The 25,703-nt window shown below is 43.2% G+C and overlaps 1 protein-coding gene across 2 annotated transcripts in view; it reads right to left on the bottom strand.

The window, feature by feature from the left end:
• Positions 1-4,451: 4,451 nt before the first annotated feature.
• LOC133653989 (death-inducer obliterator 1-like) overlaps positions 4,452-25,703 on the bottom strand; it is a 74,580-nt gene continuing 53,328 nt past the window's right edge. For both annotated transcript variants that reach the window (XM_062053884.1, XM_062053883.1), the window contains exons 9-16: positions 19,794-19,910; positions 19,580-19,690; positions 19,294-19,450; positions 13,932-14,535; positions 13,663-13,816; positions 13,503-13,592; positions 13,229-13,424; positions 4,452-12,869 (exon numbers count right to left, since the gene is read on the bottom strand). In XM_062053884.1, the coding sequence (XP_061909868.1) occupies positions 6,505-12,869; positions 13,229-13,424; positions 13,503-13,592; positions 13,663-13,816; positions 13,932-14,535; positions 19,294-19,450; positions 19,580-19,690; positions 19,794-19,910 (7,794 nt within the window). In that variant the 3' untranslated portion in view covers positions 4,452-6,504. The remainder of the gene's footprint in view (positions 12,870-13,228; positions 13,425-13,502; positions 13,593-13,662; positions 13,817-13,931; positions 14,536-19,293; positions 19,451-19,579; positions 19,691-19,793; positions 19,911-25,703) is intronic.

Below are 25,703 nucleotides of genomic sequence, written 5' to 3' on the forward strand. Positions count from 1 at the left end.
TCTTAGAGAGATTTGAAATGCAAAATTGCAAGTCCAGAGAGACTCCATGTGAACCAAAACTAGAGTACACAGGTGATGCAGACAAAATGACAGATCATAGAAGGTTCAGGGAGGCTGTTGGAAGCCTAATCTACTTGTCCACATGCACACGTCCAGACATAAGTTTTGTGGTCAGTAAATTATCCCAATACTTTGCTGAGCCAAACACAGTAAAACATGTGTTTAGATACCTCAAAGGTACAGCAGAAAACAAGTTATGTTTCAAAGGAAATAAAACTGAAAAACTGGGATTGAGAGTGTACAGTGACGCTGACTGGGCATCAGATGTGTCTGACAAGAGAAGCACATCAGGTTATTGTGCTAGTCTAAGCGAAGGTAGCTCTCTAATCTCATGGAAAACAAGAAAACAAGCTACTGTTGCTTTATCTACATGTGAGGCAGAGTACATGTCTTTGGCATCAGCCATTCAAGAATGTATCTACCTAGGACAGCTACTCAGAGGCATTGACAAATACCCTTATACACAAACAAAGGTATTTGAAGATAATCAAGGCACTATTGCACTAGCCAAAAACCCAGTGAACAGGCAACGGTGTAAACACATAGATATCAAATACCATTTCATAAGGGAAACTATAAAAAGTGGCAGAGTGATTTTGGAGTACTGTCCTACTGAAAATATGATTGCCGATGTTCTGACAAAGCCAGCCACCAAGATGAAGCTAAAAAGGTTCAAACAGGACATGTTTGGCACTTAGAAGTGCAGTGTGTTTTTCTGTTTATTGGGGAAGGGACAACATGTGATCCCTATTTTCTTTTCTTGCATTGTAATTTTTTCTCAAGGTAACCAATTGAGTTAATGGCGAGTGGGGGTGTTAAATGTTGTGTTTGGATTGCGCCCTTACTTGGGGACGGCGTGGCGCAGTTGGGAGAGTGGCCGTGCCAGCAACCTGAGGGTTCCTGGTTCAATCCCCACCTTCTACCAACCTCGTCACGTCCGTTGTGTCCTTGAGCAAGACACTTCACCCTTGCTCCTGATGGGTCGTGGTTAGGGCCTTGAATGGCAGCTCCCGCCATCAGTGTGTGAATGTGTGTGTGAATGGGTGAATGTGGAAATAGTGTCAAAGCGCTTTGAGTACCTTGAAGGTAGAAAAGCGCTAAATAAGTATAACCCATTTTACCATTTACTCATTGCATTACGGTACCTATTGTGTTGTGCTGTATGTTCTATATGTTTACGGTACGTACACAGGATGTGACGTCATTACGCTCTTTGTGAGACGCGCCATTTTCAGCCGCTACTTGTAATAAATATGCCATTAGGCTAAAGATTAAGAGTATTACTTTATTCTCCGATACGTGTGGACACTGTGCACTGAAACGTGACAAGGAGACACATTTTTTAAGCTTCTCAGGTGGAATTATTTCCCATTCTTGCTTGATGTACAGCTTAAGTTGTTCAACAGTCCGGGGGTCTCCGTTGTGATATTTTAGGCTTCATAATGCGCCACACATTTTCAATGGGAGACAGGTCTGGACTACAGGCAGGCCAGTCTAGTACCCACACTCTTTTACTATGAAGCCATGTTGATGTAACACGTGGCTTGGCATTGTCTTGCTGAAATAAGCAGGGGCATCCATGGTAACGTTGCTTGGATGGCAACATATGTTGCTCCAAAACCGGTATGTACCTTTCAGTATTAATGGCGCCTTCACAGATGTGTAAGTTACCCATGTCTTGGGCACTAATACACCCCCATACCATCACAGATGCTGGCTTTTACACTTTGCGCCTATAACAATCCGGATGGTTCTTTTCCTCTTTGGTCCGAAAGACACGACGTCCACAGTTTCCAAAAACAATTTGAAATGTGGACTCGTCAGACCACAGAACACTTTTCCACTTTGTATCAGTCCATCTTAGATGAGCTCAGGCCCAGCGAAGCCGACGGCGTTTCTGGGTGTTGTTGATAAACGGTTTTCGCCTTGCATAGGAGAGTTTTAAGTTGCACTTACAGATGTAGCGACCAACTGTAGTTACTGACAGTGGGTTTCTGAAGTGTTCCTGAGCCCATGTGGTGATATCCTTTACACACTGATGTCGCTTGTTGATGCAGTACAGCCTGAGGTGCAGTGATTTCTCCAGATTCTCTGAGCCCTTTGATATTACGGACCGTAGGTGAAATCCCTAAATTCCTTGCAATAGCTGGTTGAGAAAGGTTTTTCTTAAACTGTTCAACAATTTGCTCACGCATTTGTTGACAAAGGGGTGACCCTCGCCCCATCCTTGTTTGTGAATGACTGAGCATTTCATGGAATCTACTTTTATACCCAATCATGGCACCCACCTGTTCCCAATTTGCCTGTTCACCTGTGGGATGTTCCAAATAAGTGTTTGATGAGCATTCCTCAACTTTATCAGTATTTATTGCCACTTTTCCCAACTTCTTTGTCATGTGTTGCTGGCATCAAATTCTAAAGTTAATGATTATTTGTTATTTGTTTATCAGTTTGAACATCAAATATGTTGTCTTTGTAGCATATTCAACTGAATATGGGTTGAAAATGATTTGCAAATCATTGTATTCCGTTTATATTTACATCTAACACAATTTCCCAACTCATATGGAAACGGGGTTTGTAAGTTAAAGTAATAATGATTGTCACACTAGGTGTGGTGAAATTTGTCCTATGCATTTGACCCATCACCTTTGTTCACCCACTGGGAAGTGAGGGGAGCAGTGGGCAGCAGCGGTGCCGCACCCGGGAATTATTTTTGGTGATTTAACCCCCGATTCCAACCCTTGATGCTGCAGGGAGGTAATGGGTCCCATTTTTATAGTCTTTGGTAGCTCGGCCGGGGTTTGAACTCACAACCTACCGATCTCAGGGCGGACACTCTAACCACTAGGTTACTGAGTAGTCCACGCATATGGAAAATTAGAGGGAACATTGTTTGGGGGTATCCATAATACGCCGATAGGGAGAAGTTTTTATTTACACGATGAGCCGGGTGTGTTCTGACCACCGCAGCGGAGGCTCCGCCGAACCCCTGAGGCCGACTCGCCGAACCCCTAGGGTTCGATCGAACCCAGGTTAAGACCCACTGGGTTAAAACAACAAGCAACAGAGCATTTTCGGTCTTTGTGTTGTATCTTGGTTGTACCTCGTTTGGACTACAAATGCTTGAACGATAAATAAAATAGCAAATTCACACAAAGGCCTTTGGGTAAGACGGTAAGCCTTTACCAAATATAGAGATATCCGCAGACGTCACAGGTCAGAAAAATGTGACAGGACTGACAAAATCCAAACGGACTGTTTGGATGACATAGGGAGGAAAGCAAGATAAATGAAATATGTATGTAATAAAGTGAAGCCATTCCATCCCAAATAAGTAACAGTTCCAATAAAATATTGTTGACCCAAAATGTGTATGACATTAATTCTTCTAATACATATATAGTGTGTAAACCTCTGATCTGAAATCAATCAATCAATCAATCAATGTTTATTTATATAGCCCTAAATCACAAGTGTCTCAAAGGGCTGCACAAGCCACAACGACATCCTCGGTACAGAGCCCACATAAGGGCAAGGAAAACTCACCCCAGTGGGACGTCGATTTGAATGACTATGAGAAACCTTGGAGAGGACCGCATATGTGGGTAACCCCCCCTCTCTAGGGGAGATCGAAAGCAATGGATGTCAAGTGGGTCTGACATAATATTGTGAAAGTCCAGTCCATAGTGGATCTAACATAATAGTGAGAGTCCAGTCCATAGTGAGGCCAGCAGGAGACCGTCCCGAGCGGAGACGGGTCAGCAGCGCAGAGATGTCCCCAACCGATGCACAGGCGAGCGGTCCACCCCGGGTCCCGACTCTGGATAGCCGCACTTCATCCATGGCCACCGGACCTGTGTGTCCCACCCTCCTCCACAAGAAAGAGGGGGCAGAGGAGAAAAGAAAAGAAACGGCAGATCAACTGGTCTAAAAAGGGGGTCTATTTAAAGGTTGAGTATACAAATGAGTTTTAAGATGGGACTTAAATGCTTCTACTGAGGTAGCATCTCTAACTGTTACCGGGAGGGCATTCCATAGTACTGGAGCCCGAATAGAAAACGCTCTATAGCCCGCAGACTTTTTTTTGGCTCTGGGAATCACTAATAAGCCGGAGTTCTTTGAACGCAGATTTCTTGCCGGGACATATGGTACAATACAATCGGCAAGATAGGCTGGAGCTAGACCGTGTAGTATTTTATACGCAAGTAGTAAAACCTTAAAGTCACATCTTAAGTGCACAGGAAGCCAGTGCAGGTGAGCCAGTATAGGCGTAATATGATCAAACTTTCTTGTTTCTGTCAAAAATCTAGCAGCCGCATTTTGTACCATCTGTAATCTTTTAATGCTAGACATAGGGAGACCCGAAAATAATACGTTACAGTAATCGAGACGAGACGTAACGAACGCATGAATAATGATCTCAGCGTCGCTAGTGGACAAAATGGAACAAATTTTAGCGATATTACGGAGATGAAAGAATGCCGTTTTAGTAACACTCAATGTGTGACTCAAACGAGAGAGTTGGGTCGAAGATAATACCCAGATTCTTTACCGAGTCGCCTTGTGTACTTGTTTGGTTGTCAAATGTTAAGGTGGTATTATTAAATAGATGTCGGTGTCTCGCAGGACCGATAATCAGCATTTCCGTTTTCCTGGCGTTGAGTTGCAAAAAATTAGCGGACATCCATTGTTTAATTTCTTTAAGACACGCTGACTACAATCCGGCATGTTTGTCAGCTTTAGGGGCATGTAGAGTTGTGTGTCATCAGCATAACAGTGAAAGCTAACACCGTATTTGCGTATGATGTCACCTAGCGGCAGCATGTAGATTTTAAAGAGTGCAGGACCAAGAACCGAACCCTGGGGAACTCCACACGTTACCTTAACATAGTCCGATGTGCCATTGTTATGGGAGACGCACTGCATCCTGTCAGTAAGATAAGTGTTAAACCAAGACAAGGCTAAGTCTGACATACCAATACGTGTTTTTATACGCTCTAATAAAATATTATGATCGACGGTATCGAAAGCAGCGCTAAGATCAAGAAGGCGCAACACGGATGACGCATCAGAATCCATCGTTAGGAGTAGATCATTAATCAGTTTTGCGAGGGCTGTCTCCGTAGAGTGATTTGCCCTGAAACCGGATTGAAAGGGTTCACAGAGATTGTTAGACACTAAGTGTTCATTTAGCTGCTGTGCAACAATCTTTTAAAACGGAAAATGGGACACCGGCCGGTAGTTTACCATGAGGTCAGGATCGAGTTTAGGTCTTTCATTTATTATTTGTGTAAGACCACAGCTATCAATTATAGTATGGAGCGCCACGCACTGAGGGTCCGATGGGGTATTCATATGGATATTAAAGTCCCCCATTATGATTATATTGTCGGCGTGCGTCACTAGAATAGCAACGAACTCTGAGAATTCACTGATAAAGTCCGAATAGGGCCCTGGGGGCGGTAGATAACAGCCAGGTCGAGAAATGTGGGTCTTATGTATGGTTGACATGATCCGATGTGTTGCTTTATAGCAGGGATATTCAACTAAATTGTTCCTAAGGACCAGACTTCACCCATCAATATTATTATTTTGACAACCAACGTCCTCTGCATTTGTTTTTGGTCTATTTCATCAGTCAGGAGTTACAAATTTCCGGGGAAAAAATAGCCCTGTTGTACAAAACACAACTGTCTATTATAGAGGACAGTGGCCTTTAGAGGGTTAAAATGTCAACGCAATGATCTGCCATTCTTTTAAAAGACTAAATGCATACAAGTCACAATTAAAGATCATTTATATTAGCATTTTTAGCAAAAATGTTACTCCCTTCCAAGTTTTGAACTGAACTCAGGGGTCAGTCTGGTGTTATTTCAAAGCCGGATTTCGTCCGCCAGTTAAATAACACTGCTTTACAGCAAAAAATGTGACAAATGAACATTAGAAAAAGTAAACCTTTTTATTTAATCAGTCCCAAACTGAAGCAACACAAACACTAAGACTGTTAAAAAATATACATTTATGTACAAATATTTCTGACGGGTCATTGAAAATGCTCCAAACCCTAAACTCACAAGTGGTCCATTATACAACCTTATTCAAAATCATACAAAATTAAACACACTGAATAAAAGACCATGACTAACATGTTTAACAGAAATACCCTGGTGACATTTCTTTAAACAACGATCCATTGCCTTTGTTTTGGTATTGTTAATACTGTTATATTGTTATGATTTGCAGCTTTATTGATATTTTGATGTGTGTCAAATTTGTTTTACTGTCTTTGCTGAATCATGAATCACATATTACGATATTTTATTTGCTGTTCTCCACCATAGCCAGCAAGACCTTTTACAAGCTCATGCCATTACCTTTTAACAATGTAACTTTCTTGACTAACTGGTCTACATCTACGCTACTACTTGTTAACATGAGGGCTTATTTGTTTTGCTGCATGTTGTTCATTATACGATTTGGTGCGGATACACGACCTTCAGTTGGAGTCGGAAGCAAGCCAGCCCTAGGTTTTGGAGTTTTTACTTCTTCACTTTTGAGATTTACTGAGCTGACAAATGACTTTCTGTCACTACCCTGATAACCACTCTGAGAACCAGAGGGTGATCGACCACTATGCCTTGACCGTCTACCTCTCATGTTGAATGAGCTACGGTTGTACCTCCCTGAGTCTCTTATGTCTGAACATTGCATGTCATCCTTCATGGCAGGATTGCGTTGCCTTGAGTCTAATTCAGGGCCTCTTTCATCTTCTTCTTTTCTATTACACACAGGAACTTCAGTGTCTGCAACCCACTCACCAGGCCCAAGCCCCGATTTTAAATCTCCAGGTGGCCCCCATATGTCTTTTTTGCTATGGATTAACTTTATTTCTGGGCCTTGCATCCTATAACCATGTTCAAATCCTTGTCTACGTGGCCCAGATATTTCAATGTCTAACCCTTGTCTTTCTGGCTCCACTGCTCTAGGTTCTGAACTTCTAAGATCCCTCAACGGCCTACCAAGATTTGGATTTTCAGGCCCACAGAATCTTACATCTAAATCACCAATTTCTCTTCGCACAGGGTTGTTGTCATGCATCTCAAATTCTCTTTTGTTTGGGAATGAATTATTTAAATTAGGACTTCTCTGCACAGGTTTAGTTCCTTCAGTGTGTGAACCTCTTGAATTGTCTGACTGCCTTACAGCCTTGTGAACGCCTCTTTTATCTAACCCAGGTACTTTCATGCCTGGACCTCTTCTTTTATGGCCCCGTTCTCTGAAGTCAATGTGCTCAGGTCCCCATCTTGGCTCAGTTCTTCCTCGACCAGGCCTTCTACATTCATTTCTGGGTCCTACACCTCTAGGCCTAGGGCGTAGCCTGTCATCTTGAAAAGAGCCTGGACCCCTACAATCAGGACCCCTCCAATCATCCTCAAGACCTCTCCTAGGTCCTGAAAATGGCAGATTTTCCCTTTCTGGCTTGAGCTCAAACCCACTAATATTAGGGCCTATCTGTACATCTGGATCCACGGGATATTCCAAGACTGGCGCATCAATAGCCTTTGGAATCGGGTGAGGATATTGGTTATCGTGATGTTTCCACTCATCTTCAAAATGCATTTCAGAGTCTGAGTAGCCACCCTCTGTCACTTTCCATCGGCTTCCATGACAATTTATACCTGATTCTGGACCTCTAAAGCCCGTCACACTGAAGTCGCATTTCTTTCCATGTCTTTGATCTTCTCTTTTATCTGAACCTGATCTACTGTTGTTCTGCGTGATTTCTGGTTCCCTGCATTGTGGGCTCTCTGATCTCCAATTACGACCTGGGTCCTCCAGACCTTTCTCAAAGTTCTGATTTCTGATATCTGGCTCTTCTGGTTCTTGTCTCTCTAGCCCTAAACGATTATTTGTATTTTTACTTTGACATGTTGGTCTTCTAAAATCTTGACTACTTGGAATTTTCCTCTCTGACTCTAAACCTGCTCTGAAATGTGAACTTCTACGATTAGACTCCGGGTCCATCATTTCTGGAAGTTTTTTATTTGGGTGCAGCTGTCCAAAAGGTCCTGGGCCTCTACTGCAAAATGTTGTTTCCTGCCTTTCGGGCTGTCTACTGAAAGGCCCTGAACATTCTGTGTTTGGACCTGATATTTGATGCCCTGGTCTATTCATTTTTGAAATTCTTGGTTCCATCATTCCCTGTTCCGCAAATAGACCATGTCCTTGGTTATCAGGCACTGGGAAATGTATTTCATGTACTGGTCCCCTACTATCTGAACCTCTCCTGTAGGGGCGTGTTTCCTCCATATTTGGATTCCAACTTTCTGACTGAGGGTCCCATGCTTGTCTATTACTGAGCCTTTCAAAACTATTTTCAATTAAGTCATGTTCAGGACCTGATGCATAAGCCCCAGTGCCAAACACATCGGTGTTTTTGTCTCCCCGTCTTATCAAATGTAGAGGCTCTTGACCCTCTACGGCTTTCATTTCAAACCTTGACTCTTTTACATTAATATGCCCTCGCAGCCTATCAGACCGTGGCTCAGAAAAAAATGATTCTCTTCTGTCAGGTTGCATTCCCCTAAAGTCTGGATATCCAAGTCTTTCCCTGTCAAATTTGGGGCTATTCGCTGGCATATCTCTCCTTTCATTCCCTGGTCCACTGAAATTTGGGCCTCCGTTTGGGTCAATCCGTCGACATTCCATTGAAGACCGTTGGACTACAGGCCCTTGTTCCCTTACATCATGACCTCCTGGTCCTTTTCTATTACAGTGTAGCATATCCCTTCCAGGGCCTCTCCTGGCATTCCACGGTTCACTGAAATCTGGAACTATTGGGCCTCTCATGTCATGTTTTGTACCCTTTGTAGGCAAGTCTTTCCAGTCAGGTACAGGACCTCTATTGAGCGGCCCTTCCTCTGCCTGTCTCCTAACATGTAAAGGGCCCGCCATACCTGGACCTCTTTCAAAACATGGTCCTAAATGGTCCGGGGTGAGTGGAACTCTAATACCATGTCCTACAATATTTATTACTGGATTTTTGTTTTCAGGTTTTGGACCCCTGAAACCAGGACCTACAGATTCTCTGCCAGATATGATACCAGCCAGTGTTGAATTTCCAACTTCTTGTGTCCTCTCATCAACATCTGGTATTCTCCTAACATGTACTGGAACTCTCATGTCAGTACATACGCGCTCAGCCCCTGCTCCATGCCAGTTATACATATTAGGTCCTCTGACATCAGTCTCTGATCCCATGAAATCTCCTCTCCTGTCTTGCTTTATGCCCTCCAAAGTAGGTCCTTGACTTAAGGGATCAGTTTTCATGAACTCTGGACTGCCGTGTCCTCTCCTGTCTTGCACTTGTATCTTTTCCCACAATGGGCCCGTGGCCTCTGGATCACTTAGTCCTCTTCCGTCATTCTTTGAGGGCCTTACATTTGGACCTCCCACCGCCCATGGTTTACAAGGGTCTACGCCTTGAGCAATTCTTCTGTCATGTCCACAGATTTCCATACTTGCACCTGTCCAACCAGGCTGATGGACTTCAACTTGAGGTAGTTGCCCTACTCTTACTGAAGATGTTCCTCTGCTATTACTTAAATGGTTATAATCTCTGACTAAACTTGGACAACTCTGATTTCGATCACTCATACACTCAACCAGTTCTGTGTTTTGACCCCCACGAGTCCACGGATCTGGTTGACAGAGGTCCTGATTGTTTATTCCTTGAATGCTTACTTGCCTGTGATCTAGACATGTTTCTTCAATGCCTCTTCTTGAATTTACAGCATTTGAATTGACTGCATCACTAAAACCTTGACCACTCAAACAAGCCACACTCTGACCAGGACCTAAATAACAAGCTTCACTTGTATTATGCCTTCTCTGTTCAACTTGCTTTTGTGATACTTTCATGTCAAAGTCATGAATACCTCTTTCACACTTAATATTGAATTGTGCTTCCTGAGAATTTGCGGATCCAATGGTGTCTTGTCCAATGCAAAAAGTGTCAGAATTTTTATATTTTATATTTGGCCCTGGTCCCCTCACACAGGCATCATCTTGTTTTATATGTTGTTTATCATCTGACACAGCTGGGGATGCAGTCAAAAAGTTATTCTCCGAGCCTGTTGACAAATTTGATTTTACACTATTTTCTTGATTACAATTACCTCTGTTTAGGCCAACATCTCTTCTAAGTGGCTGAAAATCTCTCATCTTGGGGAAATTACAACTTTGATTATTGGGTTCAATAACTTTTCCAGTCATCTGCGGCTGTCCAGTAACATCTGGCTTCTCACCTGTGTATTTTGACTCAGACGAATTCCCCTCAATTTTGATTTTATGATGGCTGGTATGGTGTTCTGGACCACTATCTAAACATGTCAACGCTATGCCTAGTTCAGGTACATCTGTTATTACTGCATGATCTATTTTTTTCATTTCGGAATGCTTCAGCTCTAAACATTTTCCTGACATATCTTGTTCCCCTGAATCTGATCCCTGTACATCTGTAGTGCTCAAATCCATGCCAACATTTGATTTCATATCTTCAATGGACAGTGGCATGTTCACTAACATTTCTTCACTTCCATAAATCTGGCAATCATTTTTAACTTTCTCAAGTGGGTCACTGATTTGTCTCACAGAATCTATGATGTCCTCAGATTCAGCTGGATGATTATCTCTGATACTGGTAGGTGCTATAAATCGTGGATCAGGATCAGGACTCTCTGGCGAATCTCGAATGGGTGGGTCAATTACTCTCAAAGGAATTGGAATTTCAAGTTTATTTCCACCTGTTCCCTGCTGAATGTGTTGGATGTGTGAATTATTGTGCACACTGACTGGTTGCTGTGAAGTCTCAGGTTTTAAATCAACATTTTTTTGTGAAAGGTCTTTATCAGCGCTTTTTTGATTGGGATTATTAACACCATCAACCTTGGACTTTAATTGATGCTGTTCACTGTTATTAGGGGAAGCTACCCTAAACTCATGTGCATGGGACACCAAATCTCTTTTGCTGGAAGAGGAAGGTGATCTTTTACGGTCGCGGGAATGCCGCCTTGTACTATGTACTTTATGATGACGACCCTGGCGTTCAGAGTGGTCTTTACTTCTATGTTTTGACCTGTCTCTTTCACTTTTTCTGTGTCTATTCCTTTCTCTGTGTTTCTGAGAATGTGAAGTAGAACGCCGCTGGGATCTACTTGAAGGACTTCTGTGACTATCTCTTTCACGATGACTCCGCCTCTTTGGTGATGACCTATGCCTTCTGCTGTGATATGAATTCGGAGAAGTGCCCCTGTGTCCTGTTGTAGATGAACATGAATCCTGAATATTTGTAGTGCTTCCTTGAAATACATCATCTTGAATTTCATTGAAAAGGTCATCCTCTGGATCATAAGGTACATCAGAATCTTCAATCTCACCAGCAGATGAGTATTTGTCATTGTCCTTTATATTGCCAGATACGTCATCTTGCTCTGTGACTGATGGTGTGTTTAAACAAGGATTAACATTTGTGTTTTCCTGCTTATCAGATGGTGATTCAGAGTTTGGATCATCAACATAATTTGTTAGATTGCTGGCTATTTTTGGCTTTGAATCTCTTTCTTCAAAAGGTTTTGACTCTGAGTGAATTATACTACTCTGAAGGGATGAAACCTGACTGAGAGGCAGAGACTTTGAGGAAGCAGACATCATGGAATCACTAACAGAAAATTGTGCCATGAACATACCTACAGCCTCTTTTTGTTGACGAAGTGCCTCTTCTTGTTCCTTTAATTGTTGTTTTTGCTCTTCAATCTGTTTATTAAGCTCCTCAAGCATTCGCTGCTGCTCAGTCAATGTAGCAGCTGAGACAACCACGGTGCCGGTCGGAATGGTCTGCAGAACTTCAGTTACTGAAGAAGCCTTGGGTGAATTAGTAGTACAAGTAGGTGTTTTAGCTTGTGCTGAAATTACCAATGACGATGGACAGTTCAATATTTGAGATTGATCAGAACATTTCTTTGCATCACTTGGTAAATCTTGAAAAATAGTCTCATCTTCAGGATCGTAGGCTACATCGTAGTCATCATTAAAACCTGAAAATGGAAGGTCTTCCAGCTTGTTTTCTGGGGTCTGTGAAGAAAAGGTTCCATATCCTATTGCTGGATCATACTCCTCTTCTGGGTCATATGGACGATCAAATGCATTTTCCTCTTCTTCTATTGCTTTGACTTTAGCTTTCTGCCCGTACTGTTGAACAATTGGATCAACCGTTGATCCTGACACACGAGAAAGTACAGAGCCCTTCGTAGCACTTACTGTTGTAGTATTAGTAGCAGAATATTTGTCATTCGAAACCATGATACTAGTTGGCTTATTTTGGAACAATGTACTCAAGATAGTCTTTAGTGGTGTATCATCACTTGGAAATTTAAGATTTTTGTCATTATTGGATGTGGACGGAGTTGATGCAGCAGGTGCTGAGGTGGAAACAGCAGGGTTTGATTTAATGGAGGCCAGTAGTAATGGCATGTTATCTGAGTTAGAAGATGAATCAGATGGTGACCCAGGATAAGAGGGTGCGAGGGGATGGCTTGTGCTCGCAGGGGTCTGTAGAACATGGGGTTGGGACAGCTCCAATTTGTCAGAACCATAAAGAACTGGAGGTTTTGGGATCCACATGGGGTCTTTAGACAGGTGAACCCTTGTTTTTTTCTGTTCAATTTCCTGAAGCACACTTCCTGGACGTTTTGTTTTTTGGATAACTGCCAAACCAAGAAGAAGATTGGGCCTGACTTTTTCAAGTCCTGTGAAGTGAAGAATTTAATCATCAAAATGTAATTTAATGGTCCACTAATGCTAGATAACTTTATAGGTAGCAATGAGCAACATATAACATGAAACAATACGCTATGTGTTGTACATTACACATTTAACTCAATTCAATTCAATTGTAATAAGTTAGAGTAATAAGGTATTATGTTGTAAGAACTAATGTCTCGGTAGAATAAAGGTAACCATAAAATAACAAGCCTGCAACCTAAACAGTATGTTGCTAGTAGCTTCAAATCCATAAATTTAACTGGAATTGAAAATAACTACACAAGAATAAATAATGTATTTAGAATTTTTTTCCCCTAATATAATGGCCCATGCATTATCCCACCTGGTCCTTCCAGAGGTTGTAGTATGGATGGGATTGATTCCTTTGCACTAAGTGGTAGAAGATAGACATCCTTGATGGAACGGCTGTTGTTTGACACAACACCAAAACGCCCTCTGCTGCTGAAATAGGAAAAGAGAGAGACGTATGCCCCCTCTTCTTCTTCAGTAGCAGGATGAAAGCGGATCACACATAAATCCTATTAAAAAATAAAAAAGGGTATGTTATTTGAATAGTATCACACAATACAAATGAATATAATATACTTGCTGCTTACCTTTGTAAGTGAGGTCTTTAGCTTTGCAACATAGTCCCATACTGTTTGAGGCATGATTCTTCCTCCGATTTCTATGGTATCTGGCAGTTCCTAAAAACAAGTGATCATTATTTTTAGTTTGAACCCTGAGGACGATCTCGCTGACTGTTCATCCTTTTACCGATTTTAGAATTTCAGCAGATCCTGAAACCAGATACCCCTTTGTCGCAAACTTTGATACAGTGAGCATGTTCAGGAAGCCTTTCCACAGTATTTCCTGCTTAGCCAGAAACTGCGCAGTTGCACCATCGACTGGAGATTCAGAAATCACAGTCCTGAAAAACAAACCAAAATTTACAATTGAGGTATTTCACCACATTATACAATGTGTAAATAAGATGAGAATTGAATTAAGATTCATGTACTTATTTGGTACGTTTTGATGAATACCTTGATGATGTGTCATAAAATCTGGGATCAGCTGAAGAGGGGGGCTTCATTAGAATAGGTTTTGGTATTACTTTTGTTGGTTGCGCTGTCAAGGTTGGTACTAATGATGGCGCAGAGGAAGCCCCTCGTGGAGCATAAGGTGCTGATTGATTGTGGGACGTATTTGTGGTACCACTAAATGCAGCAGAGCTCCTGTTAGCTGCAGTTCGTGGGTCACGCCTTGTAATAGTTACTGTGGAGACGGCTGGAATCACAACAGGTGTGTATGCTCTTTTTGGTGTTGTGGTTTTTGAAGTATCATCAGTAGGGGATGTAGGAGACTCCAGGACAGGGGAGGCAGGAGACTCCAAAGTAGGAGAGGCAGGGGAATCCATTACAGTAGAAGCAGGAGATTCAACAATGGTCAAATCACCCGTGTCAATAATAAGGCGGGATGAAGGGTCGTAAGGACAGTCTGTTGAAAAATCCATGTCAGGCGAGTCTGGTGGCGCCCGCAGTGGTGAGTCATCTTCCTTTCTCCGCCGTGAATAATGCTTGTCGCTTGATTCAGAAACTCTTTTTTTCTTATTTGTAGGTTCCTCTTCTCGAAATTGTGGTATTTGCCCTTTGACAATGAATACAAAAACAATATGTAATCAACAATGAGGAGATATTGAATTATCAATAAATCCAAATTTTACAAAGTTACAACAAAGGGCTTTATTGCCGTTTAGAAGGAGAAAAGAGAAAAACAAATCTACACACATGCACACAAAGCACTATTGGCAATAACAAGATGGTATGGCACTAAGAATTGAGGAAAACGCCACCTTTGAGGTGTCCACATTGGCGAATACTTAAAAATTAACATACAAAAAAAAAGATGTATAAATATTTTACAATAAAATAAAATATAATTAGGTTAATACATAAATAAAAACATAAAAGAGAATAATAGCAGTAATAATAGCAATACAAACATTTTAAATAACTTTTTTAATTTTTAATTTTTTTTTTTAATTTACGCACCGTGCAGTCCTGAAGCTCTTCTACAGGCTATTCTACAAGTAGCTGCCTCACAGGAGGTCTTTGTTCTGGTAATTGATATACTGTAGATATCGATAGGTTTGGTGTCAGAGGACCTCACGATCCGTGAAGGTTGATACGATAAAAGCATGTCATATAGATAAAAAGGCGCAAGGCCATTAACACATTTAAAAACGAATAATAAAACTTCTTAAATTGACACTGAAGCGAACAGGGAGCTAATGCAATGACTTTAAAACTGGTCTTTGTCAGCACTCGCATACGGCTGAGTTTTCTATTAGTTGTAGATTTGTAATATTCTTTTTGGGGCGACCAGAGAGCAAGAAATAAACAACAGGGGGGAAAAAAGCATGCATTAGCACCTAGAGAGAAAAAAGGAGGCTATTGCTATGTTCTTAAGATGATAAAAAAACATATTTTTGATATCCATCCATCCATCTTCTTCCGCTTATCTGAGGTCGGGTCGCGGGGGCAGCAGCCTAAGCAGGGAAGCCCAGATTTAAATGATAAATGGGTTATACTTGTATAGCGCTTTTCTACCTTCAAGGTACTCAAAGCGCTTTGACAGTATTTCCACATTCACCCATTCACACACACATTCACACACTGATGGCGGGAGCTGCCATGCAAGGCGCTAACCAGCAGCCATCAGGAGCAAGGGTGAAGTGTCTTGCCCAAGGAAAAAACGGACTTGACTAGGATGGTAGAAGGTGGGGATTGAACCCCAGTAACCAGCAACCCTCTGATTGTTGGCACGGCCACTCTACCAAATTCGCCACGCCGCCCCTCTCCCCAGCCACTTCGTCTAGCTCTTCCCGGGGGATCCCGAGGCGTTCCCAGGCCAGCCGGGAGACATAGTCTTCCCAACGTGTCCTGGGTCTTCCCCGTGGCATCCTACCGGTCGGACGTGCCCTAAACACCTCCCTAGGGAGGCGTTCGGGTGGCATCCTGACCAGATGCCCGAACCACCTCATCTGGCTCCTCTCGATGTGGAGGAGCAGTGGCTTTACTTTGAACTCCTCCCGGATGACAGAGCTTCTCACCCTATCTCTAAGGGAGAGACCCGCCACCCGGCGGAGGAAACTAATTTCGGCCGCTTGTACCCGTGATCTTGTCCTTTCGGTCATAACCCAAAGCTCATGACCATAGGTGAGGATGGGAACGTAGATCGACAGGTAAATTGAGAGCTTTGCCTTGCGGCTCAGCTCCTTCTTCACCACAACGGACCGATACAGCGTCCGCATTACTGAAGACGCCGCACCGATCCGCCTGTCAATCTCACGATCCACTTTTCCCTCACTCGTAAGCAAGACTCCGAGGTACTTGAACTCCTCCACTTGGGGCAGGGTCTTCTCCCCAATCCGGAGATGGCACTCCACCCTTTTCCGGGCGAGAACCATGGACTCGGACTTGGAGGTACTGATTTTCATCCCAGTCGCTTCACACTCAGCTGCGAACCGATCCAGTGAGAGCTGAAGATCCTGGCCAGATGAAGCCATCAGGACCACATCATCTGCAAAAAGCAGAGACCTAATCCTGCAGCCACCAAACCGGATCCCTTCAACGCCTTGACTGCGCCTAGAAATTCTGTCCATAAAAGTTATGAACAGAATCAGTGACAAGGGCAGCCTTGGCGGAGTCCAACCCTCACTGGAAACGTGTCCGACTTACTGCCGGCAATGCGGACCAAGCTCTGACACTGATCATACAGGGAGCGGACCGCCACAATCAGACAGTCCGATACCCCATACTCTCTGAGCACTCCCCACAGGACTTCCCGAGGGACACGGTCGAATGCCTTTTCCAAGTCCACAAAGCACATGTAGACCGGTTGGGCAAACTCCCATGCACCCTCAAGGACCCTGCCGAGAGTATAGAGCTGGTCCACAGTTCCACAACCAGGACGAAAACCACACTGTTCCTCCTGAATCCGAGGTTCGACTATCCGGCGTAGCCTCCTCTCCAGTACACCTGAATAGACCTTACCGGGAAGGCTGAGGAGTGTGATCCCCTGATAGTTAGAACACACCCTCCGGTTCCCCTTTTTAAAGAGAGGAACCACCACCCCGGTCTGCCAATCCAGAGGTACCGCCCCCGATGTCCACGCGATGCTGCAGTGTCTTGTCAACCAAGACTGCCCCACAGCATCCAGAGCCTTAAGGAACTCCGGGCGGATCTCATCCACCCCCGGGGCCCTGCCACCGAGGAGCTTTTTAACTACCTCAGCCCCAGAAATAGGAGAGCCCACCACAGATTCCCCAAGCACTGCTTCCTCATAGGAAGATGTGTTGGTGGGATTGAGGAGGTCTTCGAAGTATTCCCTCCACCAATCCACAACATCCGCAGTTGAGGTCAGCAGAACACCATCCTCACCATACACGGTGTTGGGACGGCGTGGCGTAGTGGGTAGAGCAACCGTGCCAGAAACCTGAGGGTTGCAGGTTCGCTCCCCGCCTCTTACCATCCAAAAAATCGCTGCCGTTGTGTCCTTGGGCAGGACACTTCACCCTTTGCCCCCGGTGCCGCTCACACCGGTGAAATGAATGATGAATGAATGGTAGGTGGTGGTCGGAGGGGCCGTAGGCGCAAACTGGCAGCCTCGCTTCCGTCAGTCTACCCCAGGGCAGCTGTGGCTACAAATGTAGCTTACCACCACCAGGTGTGAATGAATGATGGGTTCCCACTTCTCTGTGAGCGCTTTGAGTATCTAACAATAGAAAAAGCGCAATATAAATCGAATCCATTATTATTTTATTATTGTTGATAGTGCACTGCTTCCACTTCCTGAGGCGGCGGATGGTGGTCCAGAATCGCTTCGAAGCCGTCCGGAAGTCGTTTTCCATGGCTTCCCCGAACTCCTCCCATGTCCGAGTTTTTGCCTCCGCGACCGCTGAAGCCGCACACCGCTTGGCCTGTCGGTACCCGTCCGCTGCCTCAGCAGTCCTATGAGCCAAAAGAACCCGATAGGACTCCTTCTTCAGCTTGACGGCATCACTCACCAACGGTGTCCACCAACGAGTTCTAGGATTACCGCCACGACAGGCACCAACTACTTTGCGGCCACAGCTCCAATCAGCCGCCTAGACAATAGAGGTGCGGAACATGGTCCACTCGGACTCAATGTCCAGCACCTCCCTCGTGACATGTTCAAAGTTCTTCCGGAGGTGGGAATTGAAACTCTCTCTGACAGGAGACTCTGCCAGACGTTCCCAGCAAACCCTCACAATGCGTTTGGGCCTGCCAGGTCTGTCCGGCATCCTCCCCCACCATTGCAGCCAACTCCCCACCAGGTGGTGATCGGTAGAAAGCTCCGCCCCTCTCTTCACCCGAGTGTCCAAAACATGAGGCCGCAAATCCGATGACACAACTACAAGGTCGATCATGGAACTGCGGCCCAGGGCGTCCTGGTGCCAAGTGCACATGGGGACACCCTTATGCTTGAACATGGTGTTCGTTATGGACAATCCGTGACGGGCACAAAAGTCCAATAACAAAACACCACTCGGGTTCAGATCCGGGCGGCCATTCTTACCAATCACGCCTCTCCGGGTTTCACTGTCGTTGCCAATATGAGCGTTGAAGTCCCCCAGTAGAACGAGGGAATCACCCGGGGGAGCACCTTCAAGTACTCCCTCGAGTGAATCCAAAAAGGGTGGGTACTCTGAGCTGCTGTTTGGCGCGTAAGCGCAAACAACAGTCAGGACCCGTCCCCCCACCCGAAGGCGGAGGGAAGCTACCCTCTCGTCCACCGGGTTGAACTCCAATATGCAGGTTCTGAGCCGGGGGGCAACAAGAATCGCCACCCCAGCCCGTCGCCTCTCACTGCCGGCAACGCCAGAGTGGAAGAGAGTCCATCCCCTCTCGAGAGAACTGGTTCCAGAGCCGTTGCTGTGCGTCGAAGTGAGTCCGACTATGTCTAGCCGGAACTTCTCCACCTCGCGCACTAGCTCAGGCTCCTTCCCCCCCAGCGAGGTGACGTTCCACGTCCCAAGAGCTAGCTTCTGTAGCCGAGGATCGGACCGCCAAGTGCCCTGCCTTCGGCCGCCGCCCAGCTCACATTGCACCCGACCTCTATGGCCCCTGCTATGGGTGGTATTTTTGATATGTGGGATAAAAGTCAGCTCAGAGTAAAAATAATGCTGAGATATTTTATAGATTGTGTTGGTTTAAAATGTTTTAGTTTTGGTAAAAGTTTATCTTTCTGGACTTCAGGGCCTAAAACTAGACCGCTGTTTTTCCTGTTTAAGCTGTAGGAAATTCACTGCCATCCATAATTTTATGTTTAACATGCAGTTAAATTATGGTATTATAAATACCAAAGATTTGTTTTATTCACCTGTACATATCTTGCATTTTAGATCAAACAGGTGAGCCTTGTGCTCTGAAGTTGTGTCTTTAAGCATACAGGTAAGAACGTCTGGTACTGCATTCTCTCTGCTTTGCTCAGTTCTTCTGTTCTTCGGAGTAAGAGCGGGAGTAGGAATACTTCTCTTCTGTTTTAAAGGGTAAAAACACAATATAATCATGTTAAAAAATATATTTCATTAAATAACTTGTTAAAAGTAAGTTACTAACATCCTTAAAAACATTTCTGACTGCATCAATATAGAATGAACGCTTACATTGCTCACAGGTCTTCTATCAGGTTTAGTAATGTTTAAACAGAAAAGGTCAACCTTCACAACTTCAGGTTTCTGCAAAAAACTTGGCCCTTGTGCAGCAGCATTTTTAACCTAAAACACAAATAACTTTATTGAGTTCAAAGGGAAACTGGAGAATAAATTACACACCTAGCTGAATATTATTTTTCCCCACGACAGCAGACATGGTATTTACCTCTGACGTGTCCTTTACATTTTGGTCTGGTGCCTTGGTAGCCTGCATGTCCTTTTGGCTCATCCTGACCAGTCTGAAAGGACTGATATCTCCTTGCACAACTCGATACAACAAGCCCTAGAAAACCAGGATCAAATTGTCACTTCAGTAGAATTGATTGATTTCTCAAACAAAAACTCACTACCTCGAGCACAGAGTAGTGAAATGATTAATAGTAATAATAATAATAAATCTACAAAAAGGCCTTCACACTGTTGTTATCACTTGGTGCTTGGGCTTTAATAATACAGTACATTATATTTCTGGACTACTCAAAAACACATAATTAGGGTTGGGCATCGAGCAATGATGGGAACCGGAACTGTCCAAATTTTTAAACTCTGATTCGTATTTTCGATGTTCAGTCCGTCGACCAGAAGAAATAGATGCCACAGAGGCAGCTAGAAGTTCTCACATTACTATGAATAATTTGTAAAAACAGTACCCACTGGACATCGGTTGCAGCCAGTCACCCAGGAAAGTGGTCCCCACATCTGCGGCCCCTGCCCAAGGTTTCTGTGTTTTCCCATTAAGAGTTTTTCCTTGCCCGGATGTGGGTTCAGACCAATGATATAATTATGGTCTATGCAGCCATTCAAAGAACCTGTGATTAAGGGCTATGTAAATAAAATTTGATTGATGGCTTTGATTCACTGTGTATGTCTCTCCATAAACCGTATGGAGCTGCTCCCCTAAGTCAATAATCCTCCATTGAAGAAAATAAACAACATTTCTTACATGTACAGTGGTACCTTAATTTACAGGTAGCTTAACTCACTAGTATTTTTAGATAACGAGCTGTGTCTCGGCTTTTTGTTATGCTTTAAGTTGCAGGCATAATTTGAGTTACAAGCATTTTCGCCACCGTCTGAAGTAATATTTGCCAACGGACCACAGCCAGAGATCTAACAAAATCCTGCTCCCCAAGTAACGAAACTGAGAAAGTTAGTGCGAAGAATAAGAAGCGGATGACCAAATCAGAGAAAGAAACCATCAAAAACATGTCTAACTCAGCACCGTCACTCAAAATCGTCCATGTGCAACATAAACAACGGTTTCCTAGTTCCTATAGCTTGCACGACAGCGAGGCAGCTCGAAGTACAAAAGTCTGCTCAACAAAGTAAATGGTGAACAATATAATTACATTGTTTCATAAAACTAATGTAGTTGTTTGTTTTACACAATATGTAATGTTTCTAAACAATATTTCCTATTTCGAGATCCCGACATTGAAGCTAACCTTAGTAACCTGAGGAAGCTGACTTGCACACTCCCGACAGGCTAGTTTCAACGCTAGCTATTCAGACATACACGTCGGCTCTAATGACACTAAGTTGAGGCAATCTGAAATTACAAAGAAAAACATAACTACGACTTGTAATGTCAATAGAAAAGAGCTCAACATCGAGTAACTGTCTCTGGTCACCTGCCTGTGAAAAGCAATTATGAGCAATACAGGCAATTAGTCTCGCTTTTAAGGGAACTCTCCTGAAGAAATCAATAAAGTATTATCTATCTATCTTAAAGGGGTCATAATATGATTTGTTTAGACATTTAAAAAACTTCCTTGTGGTTTACATAACATGTAATGACGGTTCTTTGGTCAACATTTTTCATAGCATGTTTCACAAACCATCTTTAAACGTTTTTTTTTAACAGTCTCTTCAGGATGTGCGGTTTTGTGGGCGGTCTTATTTACAGTACGTGCCTCCACTTTGACTGCGGCTTCTCCCCATCAGGTGTAGTTTTAAGCAATTCCATATCGAGTCTACAGATATGTTAGAAATATGCGCTACTTTGTATTAGAATTTGCAACAGTGGAGGATGCATGTTCATGTACAAACCACTCTGCCCCACAACAAGAGCATAGAGAAAAAGAAGGAACTTAATTACTCCAACAATCTTAGCTTGATTGGTCACAGTGGTTTAAAACCAAATTACTTTTTCCGCTGAACAAGACATCTTCTCTGAACTATACAAATTCACATGTAGCTTGTTCCGGAGGAGTTGCCCTAATCTATGATACTAACCTTAACTTTAGCCTTAACCTAAGTAATAAGTATATATTTTTTGAGATTCTTACTACAAGGAATGTAGTTCCTCTACCGGTCTATCTGGCAATCATCTATTGCCCTAATGGGCCTTATTCAGATTTTTAAGCGAATTCACAGTTTGTTGCTGACCTGGTGATTAATGCAGATAATATAATTATCTTAAGACAATTTTAATATTAACAGAAATACACCGTTAGACCTTGCGAGCGTAGCCCTCCAGACTATAATCGATACTTGCGGTCTTATTTAAAATAATACATTGCAACAGTAATAGTATAGATTTCATAAAATGAATGTAGTTGTTTGTATCACGTCCGATCACTCCAAAGACATGCACCTGGGGATAGGTTGATTGGCAACACTAAATTGGCCCTAGTGTGTGAATGTGAGTGTGAATGTTGTCTGTCTATCTGTGTTGGCCCTGTGATGAGGTGGCGACTTGTCCAGGGTGTACCCCGCCTTCCGCCCGAATGCAGCTGAGATAGGCTCCAGCACCCCCCGCGACCCCGAAAAGGACAAGCGGTAGAAAACGGATGGATGGATGGACTATTTCATATTATTTGAGGTTCTGACTCATTGCCAATGTTCTGAGAATAACCATTGCTTTAGCAGCCGTAATATTAGTGCTGCTACAACTGCGACTCTCTCTGGCCTACTGCCCTCGGTTATGGCACCATTCCCAAATTATGTGAGCTCTATCGATGGCCGTACTGACGACTTTAATTATGCTCTGCGTAATGCCATTGATGAAGTGACACCGTTAAAACGGAAAAAATAATCCCTTAAGAAACCAGAGCTCTTAAAGAATCATGTAGAAAAGTGGAAGGCAAATAATAAAAATAATGGATTAGATTTTATATTGCGCTTTTCTATTATTAGATACTCAAAGCGCTCACAGAGAAGTGGGAACCCATCATTCATTCACACCTGGTGGTGGTAAGATACATTTGTAGCCACAGCTGCCCTGAAGTAGACTGACCACCACCTATCATTCATTCACCAGTGTGAGCGGCACCGGGGGCAAGGGTGAAGTGTCCTGCCCAAGGACACAACGGCAGCAATTTGAATGTCAAGAGGCGGGGAGCGAACCTGCAACCCTCAGGTTTCTGGCACGGCCGCTCTACCCACTACGCCATACCGCCCCCAAATGGCGTGCAACCAAACAAGAGGTTTTCCGTCTGGCATGGAGTGATAGTTTAATAAGTTACGAACAGGCTCTTGCCTTAGCTAAAACTAAGTTTTCCTTCAATCTCATCCGTTTACATAAAACTCATCCAATTTTTTGTTTAACACAGTAGCATCCCTAACCCAACAAGGGAATTATTACTAATAGCTCCACCCACTAACCTGATGACTTTATGCAATTCTTTACTAAGAAAATTGAGCTCATCAGAAAGGAGATTAAAGACTCAACGTCACTGCTTCAACAAAGTTCTATAATCGCAGATACAAATATGGGCATTAGGGCAAATGCTCTCCACAATAATCTTTCGCATTTTGATGAGGTAACACTTGAGAAACTCTCGTTTATGGACAAAACAGACCTCGTGACTACTCGACCCACTTCATAGGAAAGTCATTGAGGAGCTGTTTGCAATATTAGAACTATCAGTGCAAAATATTATTAATTTATCATCAGAGGCAGTCCCGGCTAGATTTACGCCCTGGGCATTATACTACTTTAATTTATTTTCCTGTAAAAAAACAACTAATTTTTAAGGTGTTATGTCTTTTATTTTGTAGTAGTAGCGACTTCCTCCCGGTCAACTTTCTCAAAGTGCGCATGCAAGTGACATTGGGGCCACATTGGGGCTGTGTGTGTTTTACACTGGAGTCTGATAAAAATCACATTTTACTTGCAGTTAAAACAGTCAGCTGGAAAAAATCAGATCTAAAAAAAATCTGATTTGGGCCACTTTGGCCTGCAGTGTAAACATAGTCTTAATAAGCGTCACTGTTTCGCACGTCAATCAACCGGAGTCACGTGACTCACATAGATGACTGCACAGACCCCCCCCCCCCCCCCCCCATTTTTTCCACATACCTCAATTTACTATATGTAGGTACAGTTGTGCTCATAAGTTTACATACCCTGGGAGAATTTATGATTTATTGGCCATTCTTCAGAGAATATGAATGATAACACAAAAACCTTTCTTCCAATCATGCTTAATGGTTGTGTGAAGCTATTTATTGGCAAACAACTGTGTTTACTCTTTTTAAATCATATTGACAAAAGAAAGTACCCAAATGACCCTGATCAAAAGTTTACATACCCCAGTGACTTTGATCTGATAACATGCACAAAAGTTGACACAAACAGGTTTGAATGGCTCATCAAGGTTCCAATCCTCACCTGTGACATGTTTGTTTGTAATTAATGTGTGTGTATAAAAGGTCAGTGAGTTTCTGGGCTTCTGACAGACCATTGCATCTTTCATCCAGTGCTACACAGATGTTTCTGGATTCTCAGTCATGGGGAAGGCAAAATAATTGTCAAAGGATCTGCGAGAAAAGGTAATTGAACTGCATAAAACAGGAAAGGGGTATAAAAAGATATCCAAGGAATTGAGAATGCCAATCAGTGTTCAAACGCTGATTAAGAAGTGGAAAATGAGGGATTCAGGTAGACCAGCAAAGATTTCAACCACAACTGCCAGGAAAATTGTTCGAGATGCAAAGAAAAATCCACAAATAACTTCAGCTTAAATACAGGACTCTCTGAAAAATTGTGCTGTGGCTGTTTCAAGATGCACAATAAGGAGGCACTTGAAGAAAAATGGGCTGCATGGTCGAGTCACCAGAAGAAAGCCATCACTCCAAATTACTTTGTTCCAGAAGTTTTGAGGCTTGTTTCTGTGCTGTTTGGCGTAATGTAAGCGGGATACTTTGTGACATTTGCATAGAAATGGCTTTCTTCTGGCGACTCTGCCATGCAGCCCATTTTTCTTCAAGTGCCTCCTTATTGTGCTTCACACAACCATTAAGCATGAGTGCAAGAAAGGTTTTTGTGTTATCATTCATATTCTCTGAAGAATGGCCAATAAATCATAAATTCTCCCAGGGTATGTAAACTTATGAGCATGACTGTATATGGGTCTATTTTAATTTAGGAATGAAAGACAATTTATTTGGAAGTATTTCGTTTTGTGTGGCCTCACTGGCCTGGGATCAGATTATCCCCCGCCCCCCTGCCCCCTTTCCAAATTGCCTCTTGAACCAGCGTTGCCAACAATCTGGTGAATTTCCAATCCTCTTGGCGACTTTTTTTTGTAAATAGCTCCTAGCGGCAAATCTCGCAGCTTTTACCGGTGTTCTTGGAGACTTTTTTGTGTTGCGAGACTCTGAAGGTGAAAGCATAAAACAGGGTGCTGCCGTGAGCCCCTCCCCTGTTCCAAAGCACTCACAGGCGGTAGAGCTCGTCAGCTGCGCGAGCAGAGTAGATACCATCACAGGGTGCGGAATTGCAGCGTTTCGTGCATGTGCAAATCATTTGCAGTCCGGACATTTATGGTGCGTTCCATTTGTACTGGGAATTCTTTACACAAAGTGTTACTAATGGAAATGAGCGGCGGTAGTCTATAAAACTGGCAAATATTGTTTAGATTTTTTGAGGGGGACTGCGCCCTCACATATATTGCACCTTATATATACACATATATATATATATATAAATATATATATATATCAATCAGTGACGTGCCGTCACTAGAGGCAGGGGAGGCACGGCCTCACCTGCCATCATGGAAAGAAAAAAAATGTAAAAAGAAAAAAAAATTTAATTGTTATATGTATCCAGTGATTATACTAAAGTTAT

Source organism: Entelurus aequoreus, linkage group LG07 (genome assembly GCF_033978785.1).
Source record: "Entelurus aequoreus isolate RoL-2023_Sb linkage group LG07, RoL_Eaeq_v1.1, whole genome shotgun sequence".
NCBI lineage: Eukaryota > Metazoa > Chordata > Actinopteri > Syngnathiformes > Syngnathidae > Entelurus > Entelurus aequoreus.